The sequence below is a fragment of the Bos grunniens genome, chromosome 14 (genome assembly GCF_055505025.1).
Source record: "Bos grunniens cultivar Pamir isolate PY7600 chromosome 14, Bosgru_T2T1.0, whole genome shotgun sequence".
In the NCBI taxonomy this organism is placed as follows: domain Eukaryota; kingdom Metazoa; phylum Chordata; class Mammalia; order Artiodactyla; family Bovidae; genus Bos; species Bos grunniens.
In genome coordinates, this window is record NC_141178.1 from 6,095,240 (window position 1) to 6,114,180 (window position 18,941).

Genomic DNA, 18,941 nt, shown 5'->3' on the forward strand with positions numbered 1-18,941 from the left:
TAGCGGTCCCACTAGTAGTGCTTACTCATGTGGAAATGAAACATGTATGTTCACAGAACTTTTCCATAAATGTTCATCACAGTTTTATTCATCAAAATCAAAAATTCGAAGTAACCTAAATGTCCATCAACAAGAGAATGGGTAAATAAATTGTTGTGTATTTATGAAATGAAACACCACTCAGCAATATGAAAGAACCACGGGTGCCCCTCACAGCGTGGATGAATCTCATAAACATTCTACTGGTGAGAAAAGAAAGCAGAAAAGAGCGGATGAGTGTAGTCTGTCTGCTGCGTTCAGAAATCTAACCTGTGGTGAGATCACTGAGGTGGTTAACAGGTGTATATACTGCTGTCAAAATGCATGTAACTCTGTACTTAAAATATGCATGCTTTATTGTGTCTAAATTATAGATCATAGTTGATATGAGAAATAAAGTACAGGTTATTATGCCCAAAATAGTTTTCATCCCATATATAATAAACTAGAGTTACTTGAGAATTTTACATATCTAGAAGATTTTATTCTCAAAGCCTGGATAGATGAATAACAGGAGGTTAGTATACTTTTAATTTTAAATAGGTAAGGTAGCATAGATTAAAAAAAAGAAGAAGAACCAGAAATTTATGTTTAAAACTTAATTGTAATGTATGTGATTTGGGATATATGTGTAGTAAAAGTGATTGTTTTTGTATAGCTGATGTTTTTCTTGAAGAATAGTTACTTTTGAACGTTTTTAAGTTCAGTAAACATGAATAAGATAAGAACCAAAGAATTCTGCATGTTAAATTGCCACACAATTTAGACTTGCTTTACTGTGATCATTATTTGATGTACACATAGCCATTTGACATAATTAGCGTGTGCATAGCTGGGTATTAGCAGATTTCTGTCCTGTAGTTACTCTCTTCACTAAATCTTTCCTCTGACCTGATACTGTGCTCATTCCCCAGGTTATGTTGTGTGGCATGCAGGAGGTCGACCTGGCAGATTGGCAGAGAAACACTGTGTATCGACATTATACCAGAAACAGCAAGCAAATCATTTGGTTTTGGCAGGTATTTGCTTTTATCTTCTTAACACTAAATACTGAAAGAAAATGTTTTCTGATGAAGTGGTAATTTGAAAAGTTAATTTTTAAGGTTGAGACTGCTTTTGGACATGGTATTTAGTCTTTGAATTTTAAATTAGAAGTGGATAGTGTAAAAACTTGTTAAAGGATTTTCCATTTCTTATTTCCTAAATGAAAGAACAAATGGGGCAGAGAGCGGAGAGCAAGCGCCGGTGACTCCGCAGACGCTGCGCCTGGAAAGGTGTGGAAGGGGCGGGGAGCGCAGGTCATCCCCAAGCCGTCCTCCCTCCCTGCCCCGCTCCTGGCCGGCCAGCCGCCCTAGCTTGCGCAGGCCCGCGGCCACCCGCGCCCGAACGCTGGCTCGGGGCTCCACTGCTCTGGCCTGGGGGCGGGGCCGGCGCGCGGCGTCATGCATATGCATGAGGGACTCGGCGGCTCCATTGTGCCCTCGGAGCGGGCGGCGTCGCGATGGCGCGGGCGGCGTCGCGATGGCGCGGGCGGCGTCGCGATGGCGCGGGCGGCGTCGCGATGGCGCGGGCGGCGTCGCGATGGCGCGGGCGGCGTCGCGATGGCGCGGGCGGCGTCGCGATGGCGCGGGCGGCGTCGCGATGGCGCGGGCGGCGTCGCGATGGCGCGGGCGGCAGGAGGGGCCGGGCCGGGCGGGCAGGTGCGGGCGGCGGGGGCGGCAGGTGCGGGAGGCGGCAGGTGCGGCGTCCCCGGGCCCGGCGCTGCATCGCCTCGGCGGGGCCCCGACAGGGCTGGAGCCGGCCCTGCCGCCCACCTGCCGCACCTGCGGCGCGTGCGTCGTGGTCCTGGGCCGACTGGCCCGCTGTGCGCCAAGGCGACCCCTCACCTGAGCCTTTGTTGGGGCTGGCCGGAATCCGTCCAAGCGCCCAAGGTGTCTGGGCAGGAGCCTCACACGGGCCCTCACCCAAACTGGCCCCGCTCCCTCCTTTCTGCGCTGTGGCCTGAAGGCTCACCTTTAGGGCCCCTCCGGGCCGTGCGTGCCGTTCACGCGATGTGAGACTCGCGAAGGTGTGCTCTGGGGCTGGCGACCCTAACCTTTCAGCCCCCAGCCGAGATTTTGGTGGAAATACTGTTTTCCCAACAGGACATACTGAAGCTCAGGCGGGACCGTGTCCAGCCTTCCCTCCTAGAGGTGTCCTACCCTAGCCTCCCCCATCTGCTCCCCGCTGCCCTGTACCCCCCTACCCTGCTCCTCCGAACGTTCCTTGCCTCCCCTAGACCTGCTCCCCTACGTCGTATTCCCTGTACTCTCTTCCTGATAGTTGCGGAATATCCATGGTGATGTATTTAAGTCATTTGTATTATCTCAGAAGATTTCACAGGGAAATACACAGAACATGTGACTCAATCTGTAAGACAGTTGAAAGGGCGATCACAGACTCACCCACCAAATCCTGTCACACTGGAACCAGAGGGCTTCCCTTGAAGAAGCTAGACAGGTAACAGGATAGGTGAAGGATTCCTAACCTCACCCAGTGAGTACTGGCCTTGGGGACTTGTCACAGCCAGAGGGTGGCTCCTGGCTGGAAAGAGAAAGGTGAGATAATGAGAGACAGATTCAGAAGGACTGGAAGGATGTACCTGGGGAGGACTCCCGATCATAGGATTGATCTCCAGAGGCAGCCAGGCCTCCGCATGGAGTGTCCGCTAGCCCTTGGATCCAGGATGGGAGCCGGGGCTGATGATTTAAAGGGGGTCATGTGTCCTCCCCTCTCTTGGTCCTAGAGTGGCCACCACATACCCATTTTCCACATTGTAAACTGAGGCTCAGGGCAGGGCAGCCCTTCAGCTGTTCTCTGGAATTTCCCACACCTGGGCCGTTGAGCAGAGCTCCTTCCTGGGCATCTTGAATGAACTCTGAACACTTCAGCCAGTCAGTGTGTGGCCTTCCAAGTCGAGGGGCAGGACTTCAGCCACTTGAGCATGTGAGCCCCCCACTTTTATGTCCTCCCGGGACTCTTGAGCTGTTAGTTTCCCTTCTCTGAGTCTGTTTGACTCCAGTGTTCCTCTGTTTGGGGCCTGTCACCGGTAACTGTGGATTCCCTGTGCTGGAGGAGGCAGCGAGTCCCTGCTCTATGACTGTGTTGGCACTGCCCTCCTGGGGTCTGGTGGGTGGTTGTGAGGCGTGCTGCTGCTGGGTGCCTAGGCAAGGAGCATGGAATGAGGGCAGAAGAGGTTGACCCATGGTAACGTCTGCCTTTGGAGACAGCAGTGCGGATGCTCTGAGGTCCGGGGAAAGGGGGGTGTGAGAAGTGAGTTGTCTGTAGCTCTTTTACTGGAGAAAAATGTGATCTGACCCCCCGAAAGCCATGTGGCCTTCTAGACTGACATCACACCAGGGCTTTCTGCCAAGGTCCTGGCTTCCAGTGAGAGCTGATGTACAGGGAAAGCCCCCCACCAGCAGGAAGCCACCAGAGGCTGGCCCTGGCCTTAAAAAAAGTAAAAAAAGAAAAAAAAAAGAACAAATGACCATCTTTAAATAATAGTTTAACGGTAATGGTTTTAGGTATAATATTTTTTCTAGTAGTATGAAAGTATTCTATAAATTCTACTTAATTCTGGAAGTAAAAGAGGAATATGTTTTTAATGAGAAAGTCGATGAAAATACTTAATTCCTCTAAAGGTGATAATATGCCAGCAAATCAGAACAATCTAGAGGATAATGTTCAAGAATGACTTTTCTTTCCTTTCCTTTCTCTCTCCCCCTCTCCCTCCTTCTCTCTTTGTCCATCAGGGGAACTGAGTAAATAAATTGTAATATATCCGTTCTGTAATTCCATACCTTTTTGTCATTCTTTTTCTTAATGCAAATTAACAAAAATATTGGAGAATAATGTTTTTCAATACAGCATTAAGCTTAAAAGGAAGTTGTATCTATTACTTGGCTTAAAGGAAAATATCTATTCTGTCTAGACGAAGTGTCTGCTAGTGTATGAAACAACCTCTGAGAAGGTGGCGGGCGCCTGGGCAGAGAGCTGCCCTGAGGCAGAGGTGTGCGCGGGGGCGTCCCGCTGCGCCCTCCTGCTGCCTGAGGTCCACACCCCATGCACATGTTATCTACTGCAAAAAGTAAATGAAAAGTGGGAATAACTCTGTTTTCAAACCTAACACATCAGAATTGCATCCATACAGAGTACATGCAAGTATCTGTAATCTTCCCTTTTGGCTCTTTACCAGCTTCCTTGTTCCTTTTGTTCCCTGACACTCCCTTTGGGCATTTCTTCCTATGTACCTGAGGAGCTTAAGCACTGGGTTATATAAATCCAAACGAATAGTTGTATTTTCTAAATGGGATTTCCCTGGAGAAGGAAATGGCAACCCACTCCAGTATTCTTGCCTGGAAAATCCCGTGGACAGAGAAGCTTGGCGGCCTATGGCCCATGGGGTCACAAAGACTCAGACAAGACTAGCAGCTTCACTCACTCAGCTCATTCCAATGGGTTTGTTCTGGGGAAAGTGGTGAGATTTATGCCAGCCCTGTTCACCTCCATTTCTACGTCTTGATGAAACATGTTGCCTCAGCACAGTTCTGTGCAGAAACATTATTTTTTCGTATTTAGCACAACATTTTGTCTTATTATTAGCTAAAGTTTAGTCTCTTGTTTTTAAGATACATTTCTACTCTCACACTGTCCCCTAAGTTCCTTACCTTCTGTTGTAAGACACTCAGAGCAACACTCAGAGCAATTCAGATCAGTATTTCACATTACCTGTCTATGTCCACTTTGAAAAGAAATAGTCCATGAAGAGAGATATTTTTAGAAGAATGCATACTTTGGGTTTTCAAGTATGAAGAATATAGTTGGGAAAGTGATGTTTAGTGAAAGAAAATATCAGAAACTGCTGAGAGTGGCAATTGAGAAGGATTTGTTCACCGTCACCGTCAGTAGCTTGCAGGGTAGTCCGCTCAGGTCAGGATAACAGAGCTTTAGAGCTCAGTCAGACCTGAGTTCAAATGTTAGTTCCGCCACTTAGTAGCAGGTTGAGAAGGACAAATTCTTTCACCTCTCCAGGCCTCTGTTTTCTTTTTTTCTGATTACTTGTTTATTTTTGACTATGCTGGGTCTCTGTTGCTGCACACTGGCTTTTCTCATGTTGCGGCGAGCAGGGGCTCCCCTCTGGCCGTGGTGCATAGGCGTCCCATCGAGATGTCCTCTCTCTTGTGGAGCACAGGCTCTGGGGCACGAGGGCTTCTGCAGTCGTGGCCTGTGGGCTCAGAGGTGTGGCTCCTGGTCTCTAGAGCACAGGCTCAATAGCTGTGGCCCACGGGCTTAGCTGCTCCGTGGCATGTGGGATCTTCTGGATCAGGGATTGAACCCATGTCTCCTGCATCAGCAGACGGGCTCTTTACCACTGAGCAATCAGGGAAGCCTGGCCTCCGTCTTCTGAACATGTGTCGTGGGGATGCAAATGATAGTTCCTGTCTCATAATACTGTTGTTAGGGCCAAATACACAAGAAGCATATGGCGCATCCTCTGTTTTCATTTTCCTCTTAAAAATAGGAAATTGGGCTTTGAAATCAATACAAGAGTTGTAAGTTAATTTGAAAATAGAAATAGAATTTTAGTACGAATAATTTTCACCAGGTCGTAAAGTAAACTTGCTCTTGTTCCGCAGTTTGTGAAGGAGACAGACAATGAAGTGAGAATGCGGCTACTGCAGTTTGTCACTGGAACCTGCCGTTTACCTCTAGGAGGATTTGCTGAACTCATGGGTAAATGCGGTTTTCTCTGTAAATAATTTTGTGATAATGTGTCTAGACACACAGCAGACTTAAGCCTAAGGATTATTCTTCTATGCTTTAGGTAGGGCATCTACTGCAAGAAAGACAAACTAGTGCTTAATATCAAGTACATTTGTAAGATAGGTGTGAAAGTCTGCTCTCAGAGGCTGGTTGGCCATCGCTTTGTGAGGGGAGCACAATTCTGTAGACGCTGATCTTTCTACTTTGTGAGTCCTATTGCTGGATCTCTGCATTAACAAGCTTCTCTGGGCGGAAGCCATTTGCATTGTAGTTTACTCTGTATCATTCATGTTGATTCTGTGATGTGTTCTGGTTTGACTAGTTGTCAAAACTAAAAAGTTTAAAGGACCAAATACATTTTGTCATATTTCCCTGATTTAGGAAGTAATGGGCCTCAAAAATTTTGCATTGAAAAAGTTGGCAAAGATACCTGGTTACCAAGAAGCCACACATGGTAAGTTGAAAAATCTTAAATAGTACAGTGACTGAGTATAATTGTTGATTCACTAAAGTAGTCAGAATTTTAGTTTTTACTGATTAATATGGCACTCTATAACTAAACACTTTAGAGTGACTGGTTAATATAAATACTTGAGAAATGTATTCATTGATTCAAAAAATATTTAAAGTACCACTAGGTATAAAATAAAATAAGATTGAAGTGCTCCCTGCCTTTTATGAAGTTTGTACTCCATTGGGGGTGGGGGCACAAAAGACAAACAGGTCAACACCTCTTTACGAATGCTAGGAGTCCTTTAAAGGGAACCAGGAGAACAGCTGAGGAGGAATCCCCACCAGATTGGTGGTCAGGGAAGTTTCTTGGAAACAGTGATGTTTAAGTTGAGTTTGATGAATAGCATGCTGTGGGAAGAAATGGGGAGTATGTACTTTGTATAGTCATTTTTAAAGGAAATAAAAGATGACTTGGTATGAATGGAACTTAATGATTCCGAGGAGGAAGATAAAAGAATTTGGAAATGCAGGCAGGGGCTACATTATGTAGAGGTTAATAGGCTATGATGAGCAGTTAGATTCTAAATACAATTAGGAGCCATTGAGGAGTCTTATATAAGAATAATGAGATCTAAGAAAAACCCGACTCTGGCAGCAGGGGGCGGGAGGGAACTGAGCAAGTGAGAGCAGGGAGGTCAGAGCTGTTAGTCATCCAGACGGAAGATGGTGATGGCCCGAAGGTATGCATTGCTTTCAGGAGGTCAAAGTCAGTTTTCACACTGTCCTTTTTTTGCCTTTTTGTTGTTTTGACATTTGCACTTGTGGTACCAAAGTAATGGTGGGTCAACAGCTGTTGCCTTAGCACAAGTCAAGGAAAAGGCAGTTGACACCAAACTGCTGTCTCTGCATTTTTCAACACCACACATTTGAAGTTTAAAAAAGGGAAGAAAAGGCCAGGCTTATTGAAAGTTGTTGATTATGAAGTAGTAAAAACTATTAACTTTATTAAATCTTTTGACACTTGAAGTGTATGTGGTTTTTTTTTTTAATATTCTGTATGACAAAATAAATGGCAAGTCTACATGAAACACTGGTTTTTGTCTTGTGAAGAAGCTCTTAGTTGTCGAGTTGAAAGCTGAAGAGCTTGCTTTTTTTGTGAAATGCTCTAGTTACTTGAAAACATAACAGACTGTTTCATTCAGACATTTTTCTTGAAAATTAAGTAAAAGCTCATCATTTTAAGGAAAACAACTAACAGCATTTATTGGTGATGATAACATTGAGGTTTCATACAAAAATCAGAATTTTGGAAAACTTGTATATTCAGCTTCTCAGCTTCCCAAGACTTTTAATATTTTAAAATTCATTATAACTTGGTGAACCTGTATTTCCAAATAACTGATACATGATGTTATAAACTCATGCATGAGAAAAACATCCAGAGTGCAAAATAAACCAATGGCTTTCGTGTAACAGAATACAAAGGGTTCTGTGATATGATTTCAAAACCCATATTATGCATAACCTTGTCAAACTTAGTATATCGTCAAAGAATAATATCCATAATTATCTGGAAAAAATTACTTGAGTACATCTCTGTTTTCTAATTGCATATCTGTATGGGAAGAGTTTTCATATGCTTAATCTAAAACAATGCAGTTTGATAGTATAAACACATAGGTATTAGAATCCAGATGTCTTCTATTAAACCTGACATTAAAATAATTTGCAAAAATATGAAACAAGGCTACTTTTTTCACTACTTTTTTGAAAACAGTCACTTTTTTCATAAAAATAACTTACTTTCATTTTCACAGTAAATTATTTTTAAAATTTATGGTAAATATCAATAGTTATAATTCACATAAACAGAAAGCTCTTTGGATTTCTCAATATTTTTAGATGTGAAAAAGGATCCTGTTCACCAAAAACTTTCAGGAACAGCAGGTTAGATTAAACTGGTGAGTTCAATGCAGGAGAGATTGTTGAGGCAGGGGACAGAGAATTCATAACCAAAGGAGATGGAAAGAATTGGGATTCTGAGTGTGAGTTAAGGAATTCACTTTTGATGAAAACAAGAACATTTCCTTTGTTGTAACAGAAGAGGAAGAAAAGTTGGGTTAAACTACAAATAGATTTTAGATTTTATGAAGGAAAAAAGAGTTGATCAACTGTTGATTTTTTTCCTCCAAGTATTTATAAGGTGAAGTCACTGGCTAACAGTGAAGAAGGGAAAGACTTGGAGAAAGAAAGGGAGAGTTGTCAGGGACGAGACAAGTGTTTTCTAGAGAAACATGGCTGAGAATGCTGGGCAGCATTGGATTGCCCACTTGGATCTAGTAGTTAATGTGAAGTCGTCAGATATCCCCTGCAGTAATTTTCAACTGATAAGGTACAAGGAATGAGAAAGTAGAAGGCTGAATTCATTCAGAGTATGAGTAAGTTCAAAAAGGAGAGCTAAGATTTTAAAGTATTTGCAAGGTAGTGATTATAACGATGGACCATGACTTCTATAAACTATTAGGTTGGTGCAAAAGTAATTGCAGTTTTAGACCATGAATTTTAAATCATTGTAACTAGGCTCAAACACATCTTTATTAATCAAAATAGGAACCATTACAGTCAACACACTTTTGCCAGTGAGAAATAAGTTTGTCTGTTCCTGTAACATAGAAATCCATACTTTGGGATTAGACAAACTCTTGAGGAAAGCATTTTCCCTGCAGAATGTTGTCCAGATGCTTGAAGAAGTTGTAGTCAGTTGGCGAGAGGTTAGGTGAATACGGTAGATAAGGCAAAACTTCATAGCCCAATTGGTTCAACTTTTGAAGCACTGCTTGTGCAGCGTGTGGTCAGGTGTCGTGGAGAATTGGGCCCTTTCAGTTGACCAATGCTGCCTGCAGACGTTGCAGTTTTCAGTGCATCTCATCAATTTGCTGAACATACTTCTCAGATGTAATGGTTTCACCACGATTCAGAAAGTTGTAATGGATCAGACGGGCAGCAGACCACCAAACTGTGACTGTGATCTTTTTTTTTTTTTGTATTTGACCATGACCTTTTTTTGGTGTAAGTTTGGCTTTGAGAAGTGCTTCGGAGCTTCTCCTCAGTCCAGCCACTGAGCTGGTCGTTGCTGGTTGTCATATAAATCTACCTTTCATCACATGCCACAATCCAATCGAGAAATGGTGTGTTGCGTACAATAAGAGAAGATGGCATTTCAGAAAAACAGTTTTTTTTAAATTTTCAGTCAGCTCATAAGGCACCCACTTACAGAGCCTTTTCACCTTTCCACTTCCTTTCAAATGTGGAATGACCATGGAATGGTCAACGCTGAGTTCTTCAGTCACTTCTGCAGTGGTAAGAGGATCAGCTTTGATGATCTTCTCAGTTCATCATTGTAACTTCCGATGGCCAGCCCTTACGGTCCTCATCTTCAAGGCTCTCGTCTCCTCTGCATACTTCTTGAAACACCACTGCACTGTACGTGCATTAGCAGTTCCTGGGCCAGATGGATTGTTGATGTTGCAAGTTGTCTCTGCTGCTTTATGCCTCATTTTGAAATCAAATAAGACAATCACTCGAATTTGCTTTTCATCTAACATCCTTTCCATAGTCTAAAGTAAATATAAAATAAACAGCGTGGCCACAGGACTGGAAAAGGTCAGTTTTCATTCCAATCCCAAAGAAAGGCAATGCCAAAGAATGCTCAAACTACCGCACAATTACACTCATCTCACATGCTAGTAACGTAATGCTTAAAATTCTCCAAGCCAGGCTTCAGCAATAAGTGAACCATGAACTTCCTGATGTTCAAGCTGGTTTTAGAAAGGGCACAGGAACCAGAGATCAAATTGCCAACATCTGATGGATCATCGAAAAAGCAAGAGAGTTCCAGAAAAACCTTTATTTCTGCTTTATTGACTATGCCAAAGACTTTGACCTTGTGGATCACAGTAAACTGTGGAAAATTCTGGAAGAGATGGGAATACCAGACCACCTGACCTGCCTCTTGAGAAACCTGTATGCAGGTGAGGACCTAACAGAACTGGACATGGAACAGCATACTGGTTCCAAATAGGAAAAGGAGTATGTCAAGGCTGTATATTGTCACCCTGCTTATTTAACTTATATGCAGAATACATCATGAGAAACGCTGGGCTGGAGGAAGCACAAGCTGGAATCAAGATTGCCAGGAGAAATATCAATAACCTCAGATATGCAGATGACACCACCCTTATGGCAGAAAGTGAAGAGGAACTCAAAAGCCTCTTGGTGAAAGTGAAAGTGGAGAGTGAAAAAATTGGCTTAAAGCTCAACATTCAGAAAACTAAGATCATGGCATCTGATCCCATCACTTCGTGGCAGATAGATGGGGAAACAGTGGCTGAATTTATTTTTCTGGGCTGAAAAATCACTGCAGATGGTGATTGCAGCTATGAAATTAAAAGATTCTTACTCCTTGGAAGGAAAGTTATAACCAACCTAGATAGCATATTGAAAAGCAGAGACATTACTTTGCCAACAAAGGTCCATCTAGTCAAGGCTATGGTTTTTCCAGTGGTCATGTATGGATGTGAGAGTTGGACTGTGAAGAAAGCTGAGCACTGAAGAATTGATGCTTTGGAACTGTGGTATTGGAGAAGACTCTTGAGAACCCCTTGGACTGCAAAGAGATCCGACCAGTCCATCCTAAAGGAAATCAGTCCTGGGTGTTCATTGGAAGGACTGATGTTGAAGCTGAAACTTCAATACTTTGGCCACCTGATGCAAAGAGCTGACTCATTTGAAAAGACCCTGATGCTGGGAAAGATTGAGGGCGGGAGGAGGGGACGACAGAGGATGAGATGGTTGGATGGCATCACCGACTCGATGGACATGGGTTTGTGTGGACTCTGGGAGTTGGTGATGGACAGGGAGGCCTGGCATGCTGTGGGTCATGGGGTCACAAGGAGTCGGACACGACTGAGTGACTGAACTGAACTGAATCATTAGCAAAAAAAAAACATAAAGCGAGAAACGTGCATTAAAGTGATGTATAACATAACCACGTTTATCAAGAATGTATTCCAGTATCAAATGGCAATTTCAACAGTGCTGAGACTACAGTTAACCTTTGCACCAACCTAATACTTACAATGATGGGCTGTGGCTTAAGAAGTGAAGATCAGAAGAGTCTGTGGACAAGGTAGGATGGTGAGAAAGTATTGGGTTAATAGGTTGGCATTTTGATTGAAGTAAGTTGGGGAAAACAGATAATCAGAGAATAGAGTGTTTCAGTTAATAATTTCCTTCGCTGCTGGTGACCAAGTTCAAGGTATGATACTAAAGTAGGGGAACAGATCCCTGAAGAAGGGTGAAGACCTGGGAGGCCGTAGCGTTGCCTGTCATCTGAGTGAACGAGAGGACTGTGAAGCAGGGGCCAGAGGTGTCAGTGAGCGAAGGAACATGGTCAGGAAGGAGGTGATAGCAAGAGTGCAAAAGGCTTCATCGCCAGATCGTTTGCTTCAGAGGACGAAAGTGTGTTGGCTGGCTGCAAAGGAAATGGACTGTTTCAGACTAGCTGAGTTTTAGTTAAGGCAAGAGAGGAGCTGTTAAGACTGTCTCCAGGGGATCTTCCTGACCCAGGGATCAAACACAGCTCTCCGCATTTGCAGGCAGATTCTTTACCATCTGAGCCACCAGGAAAGCCCATTAAGACTATAGAAGCCTGCAAATCATGTAATATAAGTTCAGAAGAACGGACTGGAACGCTGTGAGATGGAGGGCACAGGTGGAGATACTGTTCAGATCGGGGGAAATAGAGTAGATCAGGACCGGGGTGAGGATTTAGGTGAAAAGATGACGCAGAGAGACTTGCGTGTCCGGCAGTGACTGAGGGGCGCGGTGCGGTACCTGCAGTCTGGGGAGGCAGTCCTGAGGGCCCTCAGGCGGGGTCCCACTGCTGCGGTCCCCAGGGCTGTGCTTAGAGAGGCGGCTGCTCTCTGGATATGGGGACAGCAGGCGACGTACGTGTGAAACGAGCTAATGGGGTACTTGTCCCTCCCCTTTTTACATATAAGAAAATAGAAGTAGTGAACACTACCTACTCCAGTGTTAGTTTAGTTTAAAAAGCTAAACTAAAACAGTATTCTGATATTCACATAGTAGGTACTCAGCAAAAGATGAGTATTTTTAGTATGTTTTTGTCTTTTTGTAAAGCAGCACAGAACAGAATAGCTCATGTCTTAGAGCCATGGTTTTGAATGCTTTAAAGATACCCATTTTCTTACATGGTTCAACTCAACATGTACTAAATGTCTCCTGTACGCAAAATGGGTCTGTGTCAGGAGAATAAAGGGGACTCTGCCCTTGTGAACTTTAGAATCTAATGGAAGAAACCAGTCAGTCATAATACAGAGTAAATCCTAAATAGAAATAAAAAGACCTTATGGAGAGCGGAATTACGAAGTCTGTATAACATGTTCAAGAAGAATTCTTGGAGGAAGTTTTGTAGCATTTGGACTGATTCTTAATAATAATTTCATAGGCAGAAAGGGTATTCCGGAACATCGGAGAGCCGTAAATAAGAGCATAGCCGTAGAACAGACGAGCGTGTGGTCTGCCTGGAGAACACTGAATAAGCGGTGGGGCTGCACCAAGCGGCCCAGGCCGCCCCTCCCACTCCCCCTCCACAGGAGTTAGCAGCAGCAAAGGGGCTTTGTACTTGCATGTCTTTTTAATAAAGGACCGCTGAAGGTGATGTAAGGCTAGATAGATTGTGAAGAAGTGAAAAAGAAAACTGTACACAAGACCAGTAGGCAGGAAATTCTGATGGTACAGATAAGAGGAGGAGGAAGTAGATGCAGGTGGATATGGCAGCGACAGAGATGATCGGGGGGAAATGGCGGGGCGACCTGATGAGCAGGACAGTCTGACACAGGCAGGGGATCGGCTGTCCTAGTGTGGGGCTCCTGTTGGGAAGTCTCCCCCGGCCTCAGTCCACTGTCAGACTGCACCTCAGGCAGAGGCGGCGGGAGGGGCCGGGGGAAGAGAACGCTTCCCTTGCTTGGTACTGTGAACAGCTTTTCAGAGGGAAACATGGTCTGAGAAGAACACAGTTTTAATTGGCTGCCTTTCCTGTTTCAAAAGGCTCTCTCCTGATGTACAGTTTCCTGACTAGGGCAGATAACTGGTAGGAGGAGTAGAAGGGAACTGGAGCATCTCTAGAAGCCTTCCACGTGAGAAGATAAAAGTACAGAACGGTTTTGACTTCTCAGAGCTATCTCACTAGACCCTAGTAGAGTGGGGACCGAAATCCAAAACTCCTGAATCCTGACCCAGATACTCAGTGATGTATCTTAGAAAATTAAATGTTAGTCTACACCTGTGTAAATTGTAAAACAAAACTCTGGTGATTTAAGCATTTTCCATGTTTTTTGTATTTCATCAGTTAATCCCAGCAGGGAATTCTCTTTGAGTCTGGCAAGACTGCAAGCGTATTATTTTAGAAATAGTTCTACATACGACAAGTGAAAGTGAAAGTCGCTCCCTTGTGTCCGACTCTTTGCGACCCCATGGACTATACAGTCCATGGAATTCTCCAGGCCAGAATACTGGAGTGGGTAGCCTTTTCCTTCTCCAGGGGATTTTCCCAACCCAGGGATCGAACCTAGGTCTCCCACGTTGCAGATGGATTCTTTACCAGCCGAGCCACCAGGGAAGCCCAAGAATACTGGAGTGGGTAGCCTATCCCTTCTCCAGCGGATCTTCCCCACCCAGGAATAGAACCGGGGTCTCCTGCATTGTGGGCGGATTCTTTACCAACTGAGCTACCAGGGAAGCCCAACATATGACAAGATACTTGAAAAGACAAAAGTATATATTTGGTGATAGACAGTCTCCGCCCTAGAATGTAAGTTCAGTGAGAACATGGACCTTAGTTTTTCATCTCTATCACTAGCTCCTGGGAGAAATACCTGGTACAGAAAAGATTCAGTAAGTAACTGATGAGTGAGTGAATTCATAGGTGAATGAGTGAAAGAAATGGACTCTTTTAACCCAAGAGAAGTTAGGGGGACTCCAGAAACAGTGTAACCTGATACTATAGAGAAGAGGAAAAATATTCCAGTGGTTTTATCCATTACTGCTACAGGTATATTTGTAATTCCAGCTTTCTCTGGGAAACACTAAAATATTTTTATGAATAGGTCTTAAAATTGAGTCGATTGCTATAAGAAAATTTATATATTTAATATGTTCACTAAGTATTAATATAGTAGTAAATTGTCTGTTAGAATACTTCCAACAAAATTTTTATATTCTTCCTGTTCAGTTTTTCAAATGTATTTTTAAAATATATTGTATTAGAAATATTTTGTTTATTTTATTGAAAACACATTTTGTTTTTGTTTTTGTTCAGTTTTAATCGCTTGGATCTACCACCATATAAGAGTTATGAACAACTAAAGGAAAAACTTCTTTTTGCAATAGAAGAAACAGAGGGATTTGGACAAGAATGAATGTGGCTTCTTGTCTTGGAGGAGCTCTTGCATTTAAATACCCCAGCCAAGAAAAGTTGCACAGATAGTGTATATAAGCTGTTCATTCTGTACAGTGAATTTTCTGAATCTCTCAAAAGTATAAATGTTTTCCGTTCTTCCACAGAAATATGCAAAACAGCTCATCCTTTTCTACTTTTATTTATTGTTCCCTTGAAATGACTGACCAGGAAAAAAAAAAAATCATCCTTAAATTTTGAAGCAAGCAAGAGACTTTATTAAAAATAAGTATATATCTATATAAGCATATATGATAGTGGCTCTAGTTTTATAGAGCTCAGAGTGTATTAAACGTGACAGCCACTCATTCGAAAGTAGTCTGGATTTGCTTTACCTTGTTTTCTGTTATCCAGGGGAAGAAGTTCAAATTGCTCCATGTTTTTTTCCCTGATGTAACATCTCTTGAGGGTGTTTAGCTGCAATGGCTGTTCAGGAAGGTATTAAGGGCTTAGGCCAAAATCTTACTTTGAATATGTTAAAAAAGTGCTGCTGGCTTTTCTTAAGATGGGTGCTTGAACCTGTCAGTTTATTTTAAATAAATACAGTAGTTGAAAATTTTCCCTCTTTGCTACATCACTAATACAGTCAGTCAAAGTCATTAATGAAACCGTAACTTACATGAGTAAATCATATACTAGATCTACTACCATTTAGTTTATTCTGGAAATTGGGGAGAATTCACTGAGCAGCATAGAGGTTTGTTTACATGTTACTTTGAGATGCTAGCTTTTTGTGGAATTAAAAAGAATCAGACACTTCTGTACTTTAGTTTTAGTATCTATGATGTTCTTTAAATACAGAATAAATTGATATAATTTGATACTTAGGAACATATAAAAAGGTAATGTGAACTTTTCTGCTTTTGTGTTCGAAATTTTGGTTTTATAAAACCAGATGGATTGAAGACTTAACATAAGCATCTAAATATTCAAATAAGTCTAATGATTTCCTATTACAGTTTGAATATCTTCATTCCTCTTAAATTCATAAAAGTTCTATGTATCTGAATAAGCATATAAAAAATATTTTGGTCTTCCCCCCTTTTTATATAAATTATTTTTGTCCTAGGTAATACTTTGTTTTTCATTATCAAAGACATTTACTGAACTACAAAAATGTGTAACAATCTGATGTGAATGGTATTAATGCTACTTTAGCAAGTGGGGCTTCCTTATTAATATAAAAATTTAAATTTCCACTTGTATCATTTCAGTATACACTATAAATTTCATTAACGTAAATTTTTTTTAACCATGGAACTGACATCTTAGAATGTTACCAGTAACATATTTCACTAAGTACATACAGATAATACTAGTATACAATTTAACTTCTCTAAACAATACTTTTTGCTTTGCCAAAACTTTTTCTACATATTTAGATTATGTTCTACGTTTTTATTCAGAATTCATAGTAAAGATGAAATAAAAGTCAGTGATCCACTTGGTTGAATACTTTTCCCAAATCCTCATTCCTGACTTTCTAGTTATTCTCATGCCTAAAGAATAAAAAATAAGAGAATGAGTGTACAGGGCAGATTACGCATGAGAGGGTGCCCAGTCTTTGAAAAGGGCCACTTGACTTAGACCATGAGGGCAGCGCCGCTGAGCTTCGCTGAGACGGCAGTGGCTATCGCCCAGCGTGCAGAAAGGGCCACGTGGCAGGTCTGATGAAGCTCTCAGGGTGCCCATGCCTGCCTCCTCACTCCAGGTAAGAAACTGCTGTACCACAGGGGCTTCAGAGAGGAAACCAGCGTCCTGGAGAGCTCGTCAGGCTCTTCTGTCTGATTCCTAGAAACCCAGGCCTGTAGGCAGGATATCCCGGCTTGTCTGGTACGTGCACTCTGGCCGTGAGAGGAACCTGAGACCTGTGTCCTCCCCTCCCTTGGCAGTGCCCATCCTGGGCTGGGCTGAGCAGAGAGAAGTCAAGTGCAAGGCCCCCGGTGCAAGGCCTGACCACAACCCCGCAGTGGGTGCAGAGGCGGGCCCAGCGCCCTTCACTCCCAGCACCGCGCGTCAGCGCACGAGTCCACCCATCAGAGCAGCTGCCTGCCTGCCAGGGAGAGAAGCCACCCGTGGGGTTTGTGTGTTCAGTGCTTGTGGGGCAAAAGGGTTAACCAACACTTGCGCCCTTGGGCCGCAGCTCAGACACCCTAGCTTTTCCCGTTTTCAAGACTAGGTAGGTTGGTGCGCCAACAGTGCTGTGGGCAGTACCTTTTCTGTTCATAAAAAGGACCCCTAACTGGTACATTGTGTCCGGACTGGGAAGACTCCAGATACTTGACAGGAAACCACAGCTGCGGACTTCCCGGGATGGGAAAACTCTTACGGGCCTGTCCCTTTGGGATTCCCGAGCTGTGACCCGGGGCGATGGTCGTTCTGGAGCTGCATGGATGCGCTGCTCCTGATGCTGCTGTAAGGTCATCCGAATGTCGGGAAGCCTGACATGGACCGCCAGGGCCAGCTTGGTTTTTGTGCATCTGAGTGAACTGGTGCCAGATGAAGCCTGTCACAGGCTTTTTGAGTCTGAATATTTGGTTGAACCTCAAAAGAGTCTCCAATGGGCATTACAGAATCTACCAGAAATATTCTGTGGTTGAAGTAGGTAAAAAAAAAAAAAAAAAAAGGGCAGGGGGATCCCAAACCAATAACAAAGAGTAATAGTACAAAACTGGCACCTTCTGCCCTCACTTCCACAGCACATGCACTGTAGTTGGAACAGAAGTGGCATTCTCCTCAATTCCAAATTTTCTCTCCCCAGTCTTTGACCAAGGACGATCAGATGTTAACAGCATTTTTAAATATTTACTGATACTCTTGGTAAATACATGCTGTTTAATCCTCAAAATTCCATCAAGTTCTCAGGGTGTTTTGTTTTTTTCCTTGATGTAATTATGTTTATTTTAAAAAGTGAGTCTGAGAAAAATCATTTTTACAAAATCTGTAACTAGTCCACTCAGATAGGAAAATTTCTGGCAACAAGAGTAGGATAATAGCCACTTTCCAAGTCAGATGTCTGCTCTCATTCTTAAAAGGTGCACAAGCAGAGGCAGTTGTAATCACCCGTAGCCCATGTCTATGGTATGCTTAGAAGACAGAATACAGCAAACTTCTGCTGACATGTATGTGGGGAAATAGGCATCTCAAACTAGCAGTCAGCTCTGGACACAAGAGCCAATTAAGTGGGCACTGCACAGGAAGGGGAATAATGGGGCCCCAGAGCTCACTCCCGGAAGCAGCAGTTCTCATCCAGAGTGGAGAAATGCCAGGAGGCAGTGTGAGACCTGGGAGGTCAGACTCCTGGGAAGTCAAAAGAGGCTGAAAAAGCACACAATCAGAATCTCAGGAAGGTGCCACTTCTTGGAGAAGGGGGAGCTATTCCTTTGTAAAGGGGCGGGGGAAGAAACAGCAGCTCTATAAAAGACCCGGCAACCACACTCCTGGACGTTTATCCCAGAGATGAAAAGCATGCTGATAAAAGTCATACCTTATGTTCACAGACGCCAAAGTTGGGAAACCACCCAAATGCCGCAAGGTGGCTAGTTTAAATAAACTGGTACGCCCATTCAGTGAAATATAATCAACAATAAAAAGGAACTGTTGACTAAATTTAGATGGATCTCAAATGAGTTATGCCAAATGAAAAAAGCCAATCTCAAACGATCACATTCTGTATGATTCATTTATATACTGTTTTTGAAATGCCAAGATTATAGAGGACTACAGAGAATTATTAGCAGTTGTCAGGATTAGGGATGGTGGCAGGCAATGTGTGTGACCGTAAGGGACAGCACTAAGAGTTTTTGTGATGGAACACTTCTGTGTTTTCATCATGGCAGTTACAGAAATTTACATGTGACACAACTGCATAGATGACACTGAGATGACTTGAAAGTGGTAAAACCTGAATACTGTCTGTGGACTGTACGGTCTCCTGGCTTTGATACTGTACTGCCGTTACCTGTTACCATCGAGGCACACTGAGGGGAGGATCCGCAGGACCTTTCTGAGTAGTACTTTTTGGCAACTTCTTACAAATCTATTGCAAAGGGAAAAAATTTTAAACAGCTCTACATAATATCAAAGACAGATCCTCCCCTCCATA

At 43.2% G+C, this 18,941-nt stretch overlaps 1 protein-coding gene across 21 annotated transcripts in view; it reads left to right on the forward strand.

Annotated features, from left to right (window-relative positions):
• Positions 1-16,289, forward strand: part of WWP1 (WW domain containing E3 ubiquitin protein ligase 1) — a 138,949-nt gene extending 122,660 nt beyond the window's left edge. For 17 of the 21 annotated variants that reach the window (XR_015140454.1, XR_015140453.1, XR_015140455.1 and 14 more), the window contains 4 exons: positions 954-1,058; positions 5,718-5,814; positions 6,226-6,298; positions 14,699-15,395. Coding sequence is in view for 14 of the 21 variants with exons in the window: in XM_086335825.1 (XP_086191951.1) it covers positions 954-1,058; positions 5,718-5,814; positions 6,226-6,298; positions 14,699-14,798 (375 nt within the window). In the remaining 7 variants the exon portion in view is untranslated. Of the gene's footprint in view, positions 1-953; positions 1,059-5,717; positions 5,815-6,225; positions 6,299-14,698 lie in introns of all 21 variants that reach the window. The other 4 variants (XR_015140451.1, XM_086335831.1, XM_086335834.1 and 1 more) reach the window with 2 other exon arrangements.
• The last annotated feature ends 2,652 nt before the right edge of the window (positions 16,290-18,941 follow it).